This window comes from Vitis vinifera, chromosome 12 (assembly GCF_030704535.1).
Source record: "Vitis vinifera cultivar Pinot Noir 40024 chromosome 12, ASM3070453v1".
Taxonomy (NCBI): Eukaryota; Viridiplantae; Streptophyta; class Magnoliopsida; order Vitales; family Vitaceae; genus Vitis; species Vitis vinifera.
Window position 1 is genome coordinate 16,283,934 of NC_081816.1, and position 14,055 is coordinate 16,297,988.

General features: G+C 33.3%; 1 protein-coding gene across 2 annotated transcripts; it reads left to right on the forward strand.

The window, feature by feature from the left end:
- Positions 1-2,051: 2,051 nt before the first annotated feature.
- On the forward strand, positions 2,052-13,759 carry LOC100262365 (probable LRR receptor-like serine/threonine-protein kinase At1g56140). 2 transcript variants are annotated; one of them, XM_002267093.5, is made up of 24 exons: positions 2,052-2,311; positions 3,055-3,238; positions 3,526-3,597; positions 3,772-3,843; positions 3,935-4,006; positions 4,350-4,421; positions 5,935-6,006; positions 6,116-6,187; positions 6,389-6,460; positions 6,545-6,619; positions 6,729-6,800; positions 7,225-7,296; positions 7,387-7,452; positions 8,438-8,503; positions 8,764-8,808; positions 8,997-9,061; positions 9,788-10,164; positions 10,637-10,835; positions 10,928-11,092; positions 11,729-11,847; positions 11,974-12,184; positions 12,275-12,506; positions 12,628-12,778; positions 13,072-13,759. In XM_002267093.5, exons 1-24 carry the CDS (start codon positions 2,179-2,181, stop codon positions 13,429-13,431), a joined length of 3,096 nt encoding a protein of 1,031 aa, XP_002267129.1. In that variant the 5' UTR covers positions 2,052-2,178; the 3' UTR covers positions 13,432-13,759. The 2 variants fall into 2 exon arrangements, with proteins under 2 accessions (XP_002267129.1, XP_059597238.1); XM_059741255.1 differs by lacking the exons at positions 2,052-2,311; positions 3,055-3,238 and having other exon boundaries at positions 3,798-3,843.
- The last annotated feature ends 296 nt before the right edge of the window (positions 13,760-14,055 follow it).

Sequence of the window (14,055 nt, forward strand, 5' to 3'; positions counted from 1 at the left end):
ATATATTAAGTGTACAAGACCATCCTTCGTAAAAGATTTCAATTGATTTTGAACAATTCCTTTATTTTTCTTGTCATCCAAGGGTCATACACCTATGTCATGCACTTTATTTAACTTTCACATGAAAATTCCAATATTTTCCTCAATAATGATATTTGGGGAAATTTTTTTTTACACTAATTGTATAAGGGAAATGTGTCAAGTATACAATGGTGTACAAGACTCTTAATATATTTTGTACGATTTTTAAACAACTTGAGTTTGATATTAAGACGATTATTGATAGGATTTTTTTTTTTTTTTTTATACCAAACTATGCCATTAACATATTCCCTACAAAATTTAATACATAGGAAATAAAATTAAAATCAATCATGTTTGAATTGTTCATTATAAGTAAACTAAATAAAATATATATTTTTACTATTTCATTTTTATAAATATAATTTCATTGTTATCAATAGAGATTAAAAATTATATTTAAATGGAATTAAAATAAACAAAAATTATTTTTGTAACATTTTTATTTTTTTAAATCATTAATTTAAATTATGAAATTAGTTTTAAAATTAAAAATATTTATTGTAATTAGAGGTTTGAAGATTTCATGATTTTTATCTTATTACTTTAAAAAAATCGTTTTAATAAGAAAATATTATTTTAATAGTTTTCAATATTTAAATCTTCATTTTAAAATATTTAGGATTAGTGTGGGAAACAATTAGGTAATTTTGGAATGGAAAAATTTTGAATATCTTGAAGACTTTAATTATGCCCATTACTAGAAATATTGTCTTCTTGATTAATATTATATATATGCATGTGAGTGTTTACATTATTTCTAAAATAATATGAGAAATAATAAAAATCATGTGTCTGATTTGCAAGTTAGAAATAATAATAATAATAATAATATTTTATGAGGTATTTAAAAATTATTTAATATATATGAGAAATAATATACAACATATTTATTATTTTGTAAGTAAGAAACAAAAAAAATATATTGCTAAGGTATTTAAAAATTATTTATTATATAAGTTTGAAAAAAAATATATTTGATGTCTAATTTGCAAGCTAGAATAAATAAAGAATACTAATATTTTATGAGGTGTTTAAAAATTGTTTAATATATATGAGAAATAATATAAGTTTGAAATAAAAAATAATATTTATTATATATATTATGTAAGTTTGAAAAAAAAAAAAATATTTGATGAGGTATTTACAAAATATTTACTTCAAAAATGCATTTGGCAATAATAATTTTTAACCATTTATCTTTCATATTTAATTTAATGGAAAAAAATGATTGGGAAATAATTCAACTTAATCCCACTAATAAATAGGTGAGAGAATGACAAAAGAGTTAAAAGAGAGAATGAGAAAGATAGGGTGAACTAGTTTTTTTTATTTAATAGTTAAAGGTATTTTAAGGATTATTTAAAGGTAATATCATTTCTCTCAATTTCTACTCTTTCGTTGGGTTTTGAGTTTAATTATGGGTGAAATGAGGAACTTAACTCAATTACCAAACCTAGTTGGGTTAAAAACACAATTCTCCGATAAAGAATCAGTCTAAGAGAATTGACACTAAGCTCATGCACTCTTCCTACAACGCTTTCTCTGTCCCCCACAACATGAGCCGAAGCTGAACGTTGATCCTCAGCCTCCTTCGCCCCCATTTCCTCATAACCAATCTAACCCTGATGCTGTAACAGCCGTCTACGTCCGTCTCAACACTGTGTTTTTAATTCATTAAGATCATGAAGCTCAATTTCGTTTCATCATTCAACTGGGAAATCTACAATTGATTTCTTATTAAGAATCAGAAAAATTACCCATCTAAATAAATGATTGAGTGAGTAGGTGGGTTTTTCACTAAAGTTCAGGAAATATAATCTCATAATTAATTTCTTTTTAAATATGAAAATAAAATAATAAAAAAGGGGAGAAAAAGACAGATTTTGACTTGTTGTTTAGCATTGGAATCTGAGGTACCAGTCTCCGTGTAAAAGTCTGCGGGGTGGACCTTGTCTGCGGGAGGTGTCTATAATTGAAAAGTTGCAGAGATACTATTATAATAAGAGAGAGCTTCATAAGGCTTTCTGCTCCTTTGTCTGATTGCGCCTCCCTTTTTCTCTTACCCTTTCGGTTATCGGTTGTCATAGGTCGATCATGAAGTTGGTACCCGGAGCTCAATCAGTCAGATGCATCTTTGTTGCCTTGTGTAGTGTCTATGTGATTGGGCTTTTTCATATAGCTGTTGCTCAAACCACTGAAGCCAATGCTACCACTGATCCATCTGAAGGTACCCTTCTCTCATTGTCCACCACCTCTCTTTCTCTTAGTGTTTTCTCTTGTGGTCTCACCTCTCTCTCATAGCTTTTGTTTAAAAGTCTTAAAACTTGATTAATGATTAGCATTCTAGGAGCTATTATACTGTTATGCTGTTAGCCGTTAGTTTGTTTAATATATATATTCAACTTGACAGCTTGACATGTATATTTATGTAATTTTTTAGGTCAAATTGGTTTGTTTTTAGATTGTGAAATGTTTAGTTTGGTTTGATGAAAAGCAAAGTCGATTACGTCAATTTGATAAACTAAGCCTAAATCAATAGACAAACTCCAAAATAAAATAAATCCATTTTAAAATTTAATTGGGCCTAAATCCCAGCTGAGTTTTGTTGTTAAGCCAAAAACTGAAAAAAAAAATCTAATTAAACAAACCTTAAATGATTCGGTTTTCCATTAAAATTATGGCTAATTTATATTGATTTGATTGATTTTTTTGTTCCAAAATTGACCAAGTTGGCTTTATATGTATCTCTAATAAATGATGGCTTTTAGGATAAACTGACATGATGTGATGTCAAATGATATAAAAGGTTTGTTCATCCACACTCATAAATAATTGATTTTGACACTTCTAAATAATTGATTTTGAAGTAAAATGGTGTCCAACAGGGTCATAGTGAGTCATTGGAGTCTCATGTTGGGAAGGGTTTGATGGCTTCCTAACCGCACCAATTGATTTTGAATTTGATTGCAGTGAGAGTTTTGAATTCTATATTTCAACAATGGGGAATCTCAGCATCAAACCAATGGAACACAAGTGGGGAACCATGCACCGGAGCTGCCATTGACTCAACCAGCATTGATAGCTCTGACTATAATCCCGGAATCAAATGTGATTGTTCCTACGACAATGCCTCTACTTGCCATATCACTCAACTGTATGTACATGTTTTTGTGCTTGGATTGTTGAGTATTACTCAGTTTGATTTTGTACATTGTTGGTCTATTTCCTATAAATGCAGTCCCTCTGCTTGATATTTGGTTTGAGTGGTCATTGTCCAAGTGACATTGAGGCTCAATCTGATGCTTAGATCACTGCATCCAAGTTGGTTCCCTTAAACCAACACTTCATATCTATGTTCCATGTCTGGGTCGTTTTCATCTTCTTAGAGCTTCTTAAGCTTTTACTATATACTAAAAGACTTAATTTAATGATTCTTTACAGGAAAGTTTATGCATTGGACGTCGTTGGTGTAATCCCAGATGAGCTATGGAATTTGACTTTCCTCACCAATCTGTATGACTTCATATTTCACTTATTCGTTGCTTGTAGTTATGGTTGTGCATTTTTATCTCTTCATTTTCCTCGATATTATTAATGCAGAAAATCAACCCATTGAAATGTTTTACTAGGGTTCCAATTGCATTCTGTGTTATTTGTAACACTGCTTTTCTCCATTTTTTTTAACAGGAATTTGGGTCAAAATTATTTGACAGGTCCCCTATCTGCATCCATTGGCAATCTAACAAGCATGCAGTACTTGTAAGCCCATCACTAGAAATTTTTATTTGAAATTTCCTAGTACACTGAAATTTATTGGTGTGTTTTTTGGTGTTTAATTTCATTTTGTTAGGAGCATGGGAATTAATGCACTATCAGGGGAGCTTCCTAAGGAACTTGGACAGCTGACTGATTTACGTTCATTGTAAGTTTTCCATCCTCTTACTTTGTATAGATACTAGGTTTCTTTATTAATCCTCAGGTACTATTCTTCAATCCAAATTTCCCTATTCAACACCATATAACTTTCGTTTTAGGAAGATGCTAGTCTTGCCAACTCTTTTACATGCCCCCCCACTTTTTTTTTTCTTTCTATTTCACATGTTGATTGGCTTGGTGCCACCATGTCAGAACAAGGTGTTGCTTTGTCAAGTTATAAAAACCATGTTCATGTACTTTTTGCTGATGATATGAACCTATAAGAAGATAATCTTTAAAATATTACCAATCGGAGTTAACTTGAAGCTATTTATTTGTTGAATTTGCAGAGCTTTTGGGACAAACAACTTCTCTGGTTCTCTGCCGTCTGAGATTGGGAATTTGGTGAAGTTAGAGCAACTGTAAGTTCTAATATAATTTTGATTTTTTATCATGTGTCTATCATACATGCTGAAAATCTTGTTAGGTTACATTAGTTATTTGGTCTCACATTTTGGAAATGGTTCTTGAGAGTTTCCGGTGCTATTGTTTCTAGCCAAAGAAGATAACCCTTTGTGACAACTGTAATTTAGCATCAAACTAATATATTGTCATGATCAACAGCATAATACCGGCATAAGATATTTGGTAGGGTTAGAAGGGGATTTTTAGTCATAATGTAGTAATGTACATGCTTGTCTTGGGGGCATGGGGGATAGGGGTCCTAGGGATATAGAACTATATATAGGCTTTCAGACAAGCAAGATCAAAACAAGGTATGAGAAATACCGTTTTTGTGGTAAGGAGTGGAAATGAGATAATAATGAAGATTGGTATTCAAAATATATCGAGGATTGGCCATTTTGTAATCTTAGATGCAAGGAAGGATGATAAAGATAGGAATTTGCCTATGGATTTATAGGCTATAGTTGAACAGGAGATATTTCTCTTTTTGGTCTAATGCAATTTTTTCAGACCTACCACCAAATTTGTGATAAAAGGATGTATGGTAAATTGATCAAAACAGCTGCTATAGATAGGGTGACAGCTTAATAGGATCTTAGTAGTGTAGCTTACACAAATGTTCAGGATATGTTATTATTGTTTAACCAATCAATGGTTCACTATGGTAATGTTTTCAAAATTTGGGAAAGGGATGAAGCATTCTTCTTCTATGAGACATACTTTGTTTCGTTTTAGGTTTTTCCATACGCATGATTATCAAGTCCATTGAACCTGGTGGTTTTGGCACTAATAAATTTGGTCTTTCAATGATCCCGGTCTGGAACTTCCTTTTCTTTTTGCTCTCTGTTTTTCCATATATAGCTCTTCACCAAAAGCTAGGAAGGGAAAAATTGTAGGCCACATTTTTTTAGCTATAACTGCTGAAGTGCTTGCACCTGTTATGAGATTTTAAAAGTTAATAAATGCTCGGTTCACACCATAATTTGGTAAGAAGTTTGGGAAACAATTGCACCAGTTTGAACTAATAGAAGTTCCTTCTGATATAGGTCAGGTAGAGGATGGGTAACTATTTCCATCATTTCCACCTAATTTGAGTGGTTTATTATTATAGGTTTAGATTGATTCAGATGCAACTGATGAATAGATCTCTTTCTATCATGTGGGAGATTTTGAAGGTGTATTATTGGTTTGTTGATCACTTAGTACAACACAAAGGCTAAAAGTAGTATAATTCTAAAAGAGGAGTACAAACAAATATTAAGATATGCTTCACAGAAAAAGCAAAAGTTCCTTGGTTTTTATTGGTAGATTTGTCTACACATGCATGGGTACAAAATTTGAGTTGTTTCTAGGGCACACTGATCATGTTTCATTAACTTGACTGATCATCTTTGAAGAAAAGTTTTTGCTGGTATTAAGGAAAAGAAATTCGATATTGTTTAAATTAATGAATGCTGTTTACCTCAACAGTTACTTTGATAGCTCTGGGGTAAGTGGTGAGATTCCTTCAACATTTGCTAATCTACAGAGCTTGACTACAGTGTAAGAGTTTTCTTGGCCTTCTGTCTGCACATTTTGGGATTGTTGTACTATATCTTGATGAGAAAAAGGTGTCCTCATAATTTTCTAAAAGAATTTTTGGGGCTCTCAGGTGGGCGTCAGATAATGAACTCACAGGAAACATACCCGATTTCATTGGGAATTGGTCAAAGCTCACTGTCTTGTAAGGCAATGTTATCAGTTTTTTAATCATTATTTTCCTTCACTTATGCTTAGATTACATGCCTGAATTTACTTTATGCTATAAACTCAAAGTAAATGTACATCTTTTAAGGGATGTGAACCTTTCATATTTACCATGATATTCAACTTTATAGAGTACTTCCACATAGTTATAATCTGCTTCTTCAAACTGTTTCTGTAGGAGGCTTCAGGGGAACTCTTTTGAAGGTGCCATCCCCTCATCATTTTCCAATTTAACCTCTTTGACCGATTTGTAAGTGTAGAATCTGTCAGTTATTTCCATTCATATGTAGCAGATCTGTATGATTAACCTTTTCTCGTGCTATATAAAATCCAGGATGGTAAGTGATATATCTAATGCAAGCTCTTCTTCACTGGAATTTATAAAGGATATGAAGTTGCTAAGCACCTTGTAAGGCAACATGCTTCTAGCTTATAAAACAGTTGGATTTTATTTTTTCCTTTTGCTCTTAACCTTCTGATATGGGATTTCAATATAACAAGATGGTTGTTGTTTGCAGAGTACTAAGGAATAATAATATCTCTGATTCCATTCCATCAAATATTGGAGAATATGGAAGTTTGACTCAGCTGTAAGTTATTCACGATTATGGTTGTTGCTTTTGTACATGAACAACATGTCAGGTTAAATTTTGGATTGGCTCCAAAACATCCAACTTTCTGGAGCACAACTCATTTTATAGTCACCTGGAACCAACCCAACAATCCATCTTTAATGCAAAGTTAATTTTGGTAAATTCTAAATGGGTAAATACTTGCCAAGTAGGTTTATCTGGGGTCTAAGTGGAGCTCAGCATGTTTGCGATTGCATTAAAAAAAAGTTAGCCATCAACCTAAGCCCATTTTTCATGGTTTGATTCAGCTGAGCTGATGGGTTTGGGGTAGATTTGATTAATTTTAGCCACATGAAGATCATTTTTCTTATCTATATTTATTTTTTCATTGTCAGCTACTCTGTCTTTTATTTATGTTATAGCCTTTGGATTATTTTTGCAGGGATTTGAGTTTCAACAATCTAAGTGGACAACTTCCAGAATCACTCTTCAATTTGAGTCAACTCTCTCTCTTGTAATGGTTCCTGCCTCCTTAGTTCTTTCATATGCATCCGAGAGATATTCCTTTGCATTGTGAAGCATGTATTGTTGTCTTTTTGATCAGGTTCCTTGGAAATAATCAGTTAACTGGTACTCTACCTTCACTGAAAAGTACATCTCTTCTCAATATGTAAGTAAATTCAACATATTTATGTTCGTAATCATTAAAATGTATTCCAAATCGATGTATCTAGCAAATATCTTCATTCCTTAATTCACTATTATGCTAAGTCTAGGGACTAGGGCTATGAATTCTGGTGAATGGAAGGTTTCATTTCTAAAATATTTTATGTGAGACAATGAAGATCTATATATTTTAGGCCCCAAAAATCATTTAGTACTTCTCCTAAAATAGAAGTTTACATATGGAAGAAAGGGTTATAAATCCCGATGTGCACTAAGAACTAGTCTAGCTGCTGATATGTGATAATACAAAAATAAGAATCAGGATCCTACTAGCTGCTGATATATATTGTTTGTATTGTGATGTGGAAGCAACTTTGGAGAAGAAAAAAAAAAAAAAAAGCCTCTGCTTCAATTATATGTGTATCTTATTTTATGTCTTTGAAATTAAACAATGAAGGTGAAAAATCTAAAGCTACTTCTTCCAATAAGAAGGTGGTACCTACTTTTTCATCAGTTACAAATCTATTAGAAAATTTCTTTTCCTCAAGTTCCCCTAGGACAGAATTTTAGTTCTGAGGTCTATCCTTTTGTTTGATTTGGTTTTTCCCCCTCTCAAAAGTATGAGCGTTCATATCTCATTCAGTATGTAAGGTAGCATTATGTAGGTTTAGGTGTCATTTTTGCTAGTTTGAAAGAATTATGGTGCATACAGATGGTTATCAGGGGTCACAATGTGGGCAACAGATCAAAGACCAAGCCCAGAAGAATAATACAGTACCATTGTTTTCATTTAAATATTTTATGCATATGAAAAAAAATGGAGAAACATACATAAGGATTCTGGATTGAGATTATTGTAGTGTGAAAAAATCACTTCTTTAAGCTCAATTTGACCAATCTTATATAGTTCCACTGACTAAATTAACAACAATTTTGGCTATCAGTTGGTGGACTACATACTTAACATTCCCATTATGTTATGCCTGCAGTGACTTGTCATACAATGGACTATCAGGGAGCTTTCCTTCTTGGGTTGATGAAGAGAATTTACAACTGTATGTTTGAAAATCCTATTCTTCCTAATTTTTATTTTTTTTCCAAAATTTTGTAGCTTAAAAGTTTCTAGTTTGATATTCAAATTGCAATGCTGTAAAGCCTGTAATATTTTAACCACCAGCTTTCGGGTTTGACATATTACGTTGCTTCTTCAATGATCATATGAAACTTGCATTTTGTAACATGAGCTATGTTCTGTATCAATTGATATTGAAACTAACATTGTACTTTATGATTCTCTATGGGGTTGAATATGCAGTAATTTGGTTGCCAACAACTTCACACTAGACAGTTCAAACAGCAGGTGATTTTTTCAATCCCATATTTTAACCCATGAAGATATGCTTATTCATTAAAAATATGCAAATGTTTTCTCTCAATGCTTAATGTCTGAAAATTCCAGAATATTCTAAAATAGTTAATGTATGGTGCTCCAATAATTTCATTACATTTCTGGCTTAATTTCGTATGTTCTTCTTCTTGTGTTTACAGTGTTCTTCCTTCAGGATTGAACTGCCTTCAACAAAATTTTCCTTGCAATAAAGGTTCCGGAATTTGTAAGTTCAATGCAGAACCATTCCCCTTTTCATGATTTCAGTGGTGGAACATATTATTAGGCATTATGGCATGAAAAGGAGAGAAATATACTATAGTATCAGTGTCACCAAAAAGAATACAGTCAATATTGTAAACTGTATCTCTCATTTCTATAAACTTGTATGAGTTAAGAATAGGAAAATCGTTTCTTTACTTGAGTGCCCATTTTAATCTAGACGGGCAAGTCATGCTAGTGATTGGTGTTCTTGCTTTAGGTTTTATTCTTTCTCCAGGACACATTTATTCAAAGACTCAAGAAAGGGAAACTAATGAGGTTTGTTTCTTGTGGGTCAAGACATTTGATTAGTTAGGTCCAGGGAGAGCCTTGTAATAGATATTAGCACAAGTTTCTCCTTTGGTGGAAAATTCATAGGTCATCAATTTGAGGGGTGAATTGGGATGAGAGAGTTGTAAAATGATATTATGAAGTATATATCAAATGTCAGAATTTTTTTTGGAATTACCACTCAAACAGATATGAAGGTTTGCTGCTGATTCATGTCAGTTTTGAGCATTGAAAAATGACTTTATGCATCCTTCAAGTATGAATTATTTCTTTAATCGTAAATATTCTTGAGTATAACCATTTGAAAACAAAAAGATAGAGATGAGGTTAACTTTTCAATTGAAAAAATCAATTCACTTCTTTAATTTTGATAAATGCTGCTTTTTATATTGGTGTACAGATTACAACTTCGCAATCAAGTGTGGTGGTCCTCAGATTACTTCTTCTGATCAGATTGTGTTTGAGAGGGACAATGAAACTCTTGGTCCAGCTACATACTATGTGACTGACACAAACAGGTGGGCAGTTAGTAATGTTGGATTGTTTTCTGGAAGCAACAATCCTCAGTACACAAGCAGGTCTTCATCTCAATTCACAAATACTTTAGACTCAGAGCTGTTCCAAACAGCAAGGATCTCTGCTGGATCGCTAAGATACTATGGTTTAGGCCTTGAGAATGGAAACTATAATTTGACCCTCCAATTTGCCGAGACAGCAATTGTTAATTCAAATTCTTGGAAGAGTCTTGGAAGGCGTGTCTTCGATATTTATATCCAGGTTAGTATTGAAACAAGGACTTGTGCAAGAAACTGTGTTTTGACTGTTCTTTGTTAAACTCAAGCTTCAGAGTAACCAACATTGTGTTTATTTCCTAGTAGTAGGTTATAATTCATCATTACTTTGAATCAATTTGTAATTATTTTGAAAAATTTCGACAGATCTTGAAATTGCAATTTATTTATATTTATTTATTGGTGATTTATTGATTCAATAGGTACTTAAAAGTATCAGAATATTGTGAATAACTCCTAAAAATTTTCTTAACAATTATAGAATGAAAATTCCAGCTTCTTTCTCATACAAAATATGTTCCCTCAACCATCAATATCCTGATTCCTTCATGATATAATCTCAGGTTCTGGCATAGCGAATGAAAATTAGATGAATTCTTCTATTCCCAAATTCCTAAGAAGACATTGTCCAATATGTTTCCTCTTTTTTTATCTAAGTTTTAATTTGTTTATTCTAGGGAGATTTGGTTTTAAAAGATTTTGACATAAGAAAGGAGGCAGGAGGGGTCTCTTTCCAAGCTGTTAAGAAAGAATTCACGGCTCAAGTATTGGAAAATTACATTGAAATCCATCTCTTTTGGGCTGGAAAAAGGACTTGCTGTGTACCTGCTCAAGGGACATATGGACCTTCTATTTCAGCAATCAGTGCTACCCCAAGTAATGCAATTAGAAACTATTTGATGCAAATCAGTAACTAAAATGTTGATCCACTTTCATACTGATACTGAGTGATTGCTAAATTTACACAGATTTTGAGCCTACTGTGCCTAACACTGCTCCAAATGGGAAGAAGAATTGGACTGGTTTGATAGTGGGAATTGCTGTTGCCCTTGGACTTGTGTGCTTTCTAGCTGTTTTCTCTGTTTATTATTTCGTTCTAAGAAGAAAAAAGCCATATGAAAACCAAGACGAAGGTAATGCAAAAGGTTATGTTGTGTTCATATTGTTAGTGCTCTGACTTCTGAATTGGGTTTCAGAGCCCACTTTGACATTATTTGCAAGTACTTTTTCTTGTTTTCCCTGGTGTTGGTGTATAGATGCCCGTTATTTGCAAGTGCTTTTTCATGTTTTCACTGGTGTTGGTGTATAGATGCTTGCTTAGGACATTTAACATCTAGTGTGTACCTATGTTTTTTTTTTTTCTTTTCTAATTATCGTTTTAGATATAAAACAGAGGTGTAAACCACTGCTGTCTTTGTGGAACATGTTTTTTTTTTTTTTACCAAAAGTCGGAGATAAAAGGCTGTTTAAAGAACCCACTTGTTTTTTGACAGTTAGAGAGGGACATTAGTTACTTCTATCTATTTATCTCCTATTGAACTACATTTAAGCTAAAGACCAGTTCTAGAATTAAAATATTTTGCAATAACGTGTATTCTGATGCATGTTAAAAAGAGGCATCCAAACATCTTGCCAAAGAATATACAAGTTCTTGCAGATCAACATCCAGTTGTCAAAGATAATTTTGCATTTGCAAAGACATGTTGTTGATTAGGTAAGAAATCAGTGAACAGATTCACAATTGATTGTGCTTTGTTTGGAATTTGCAGAGCTCCTAGGTATGGATGCTAGGCCATACACTTTCAGTTATGCTGAACTAAAAAATGCCACTGGAGACTTCAGTCCTTCTAATAAGCTTGGAGAGGGTGGATTTGGACCTGTCTATAAGGTAGGTCATTATCCTATCGAGCTTATATATTTTTTTATGATTATGAGTATGATTACAAACATGGGATTTTTCTCAATCATTCCTTTTTTTTTTTTTTTGGTAATAATTTTATATTCAATTCGTTAGGGGACACTTTCTGATGGAAGAGTTGTTGCTGTAAAGCAACTATCTGTATCATCACACCAAGGAAAGAATCAGTTTGTAACAGAGATTGCAACCATATCAGCTGTGCAACATCGTAACCTTGTGAAATTGTATGGGTGCTGCATTGAAGGAGTAAACCGATCACTTGTCTATGAGTATCTTGAAAACAAGAGCCTTGATCAAGCACTATTTGGTAAGAGTTAGCACCTTAGCAGCTCTAGCTATCGTGACATTTTCTTAAGAAAACAAAATGAATACAGTTATGGTTGTTATTCATGAACAGGAGAGGGAAATTTGGACCTTGTTTGGCCAACCCGTTATGATATATGCTTGGGTGTAGCCAGGGGTCTAGCCTATCTTCATGAGGAATCGCGACTTCGCATTGTACACAGAGATGTGAAGGCCAGCAATATTCTGCTTGACTATTATCTCAACCCTAAGATTTCAGATTTTGGTTTGGCCAAACTGTATGATGACACGAAGACTCACATAAGCACCCGTGTTGCAGGCACAATGTAAGATCCTTGAGAGTCAAGGCCCTTAGTCCCTTTTTTGTTCTGTTTTTCTTTTTTTTTGGATTTTTTTTTTCAGGTATCATCAAAGTTTCAAAACTGAGATTTTATGCTACTGATGTAGTGGGTATCTTGCACCGGAGTATGCCATGCGTGGTCACCTCACAGAAAAGGCCGATGTGTTTGGTTTTGGTGTTGTAGCTCTAGAGATTGTCAGTGGAAGGCCAAATTCTGATACAAGCTTGGAAGAAGAAAAGACTTATCTTCTTGAATGGGTATGATATTTTTACCCCTTGGACTCTGTTTTATCTTATGAAATGTCTTCATACCAGTAATCGTTATGGTACTCATAGTGATTAGGGGCTCTACCGTACTTAAGCATACATGTTCTGATTCCCTGATAATTTATAAAGAAAATTTGCTTCATTAGATCTCTTGGACATGTTAAGGTCATTTCTAGACAGATTATGGAAATTGGATCTTTCCATTTTGGTTCAGAGATCATTTGAATTTAGTCCCTTTTCAAATTTAATAGGATCTAAGAACTAGTTCTTTTCCTTATTCATAGGCTTGGCAGCTACATGAAACCAACCGTGAAATTGAACTGGTAGACTCAAGATTATCAGAATTCAGTGAAGAAGAAGCAAGAAGAATGATAGGAGTCGCTCTTCTGTGCACTCAGACATCACCGACACTACGCCCACCAATGTCCCGTGTGGTGGCAATGCTTTCAGGAGATATTGAAGTGTCCAGAGTTACAACAAAGCCCGGATACTTAACAGATTGGAAGTTCAATGATGTATCCAGCTTTATGAGTGAAAATAGCGATTTGAATTCACCAAGTATCAGCATGGAAGTTGATAGAGACTCTTCTCCATTAACTGTCAATAAAACTGAACTCCATGAGATTATTGGAGAGGGCAGGTGAAGAATAGTGTTTCTTTTCTGCTTTAGTGTGATTTTTGCTGTTTCACACAACTCCTGATTCGCAAAACTCTGATAAATTCTCTGGTTTCTTATCATGTATGTGTGTTTAGTTACAAGTATGTATAGGTTGTCTCTTAAGTCAGATCTTTATATTTTCATACATTTAGGATTGAATGTTTTTGTGTGAACTTTAGTTGAAGTTGTGGGTTTTGTTTTGCTCATCAATCATGTAATGAAGTGGTCCATGCAGTGGCCAAATGCACCTTATATCCAGTTTATAGGAGTCATGAAGGTGAACTTTTTCCTGTGGCTTCTTGAGTTGCTATCAAGACATTGTATGACTTTTAGTGCCCTGATTAATTTGGTGAAAAAAAATATCAATGGCAGATCACGCTGGAACAAACCAAAAATGAGCAAGTTAAGCTTAATGTAATTTGATATTATACACACTGCCATTAACCTACCTTTAATATCCTAACCACATACCTTACTTGATGCTCCAATGCTCCTTTGCAATTTGGCTCTGAAAGTAATAAGTCTCATGGAAATACATAAATTTAGACTAACATTATTTGAAGAAAAATTGCCAACCTAGCTATAAGACAATCAAGTTGTTTTAGGTACC

What these genes read in the sequence shown, in the direction of transcription:
- LOC100262365 (XM_002267093.5), top strand. Translation starts at nt 2,179, where the DNA reads ATGAAGTTGGTACCCGGAGCTCAATCAGTCAGATGCATCTTTGTTGCC. An exon ending in AGTACATCTCTTCTCAATAT is followed by an intron (nt 7,453 to 8,437) that starts GTAAGTAAATTC and finishes TTATGCCTGCAG; the next exon opens with TGACTTGTCATACAATGGAC. An exon ending in AGACTTATCTTCTTGAATGG is followed by an intron (nt 12,779 to 13,071) that starts GTATGATATTTT and finishes CCTTATTCATAG; the next exon opens with GCTTGGCAGCTACATGAAAC.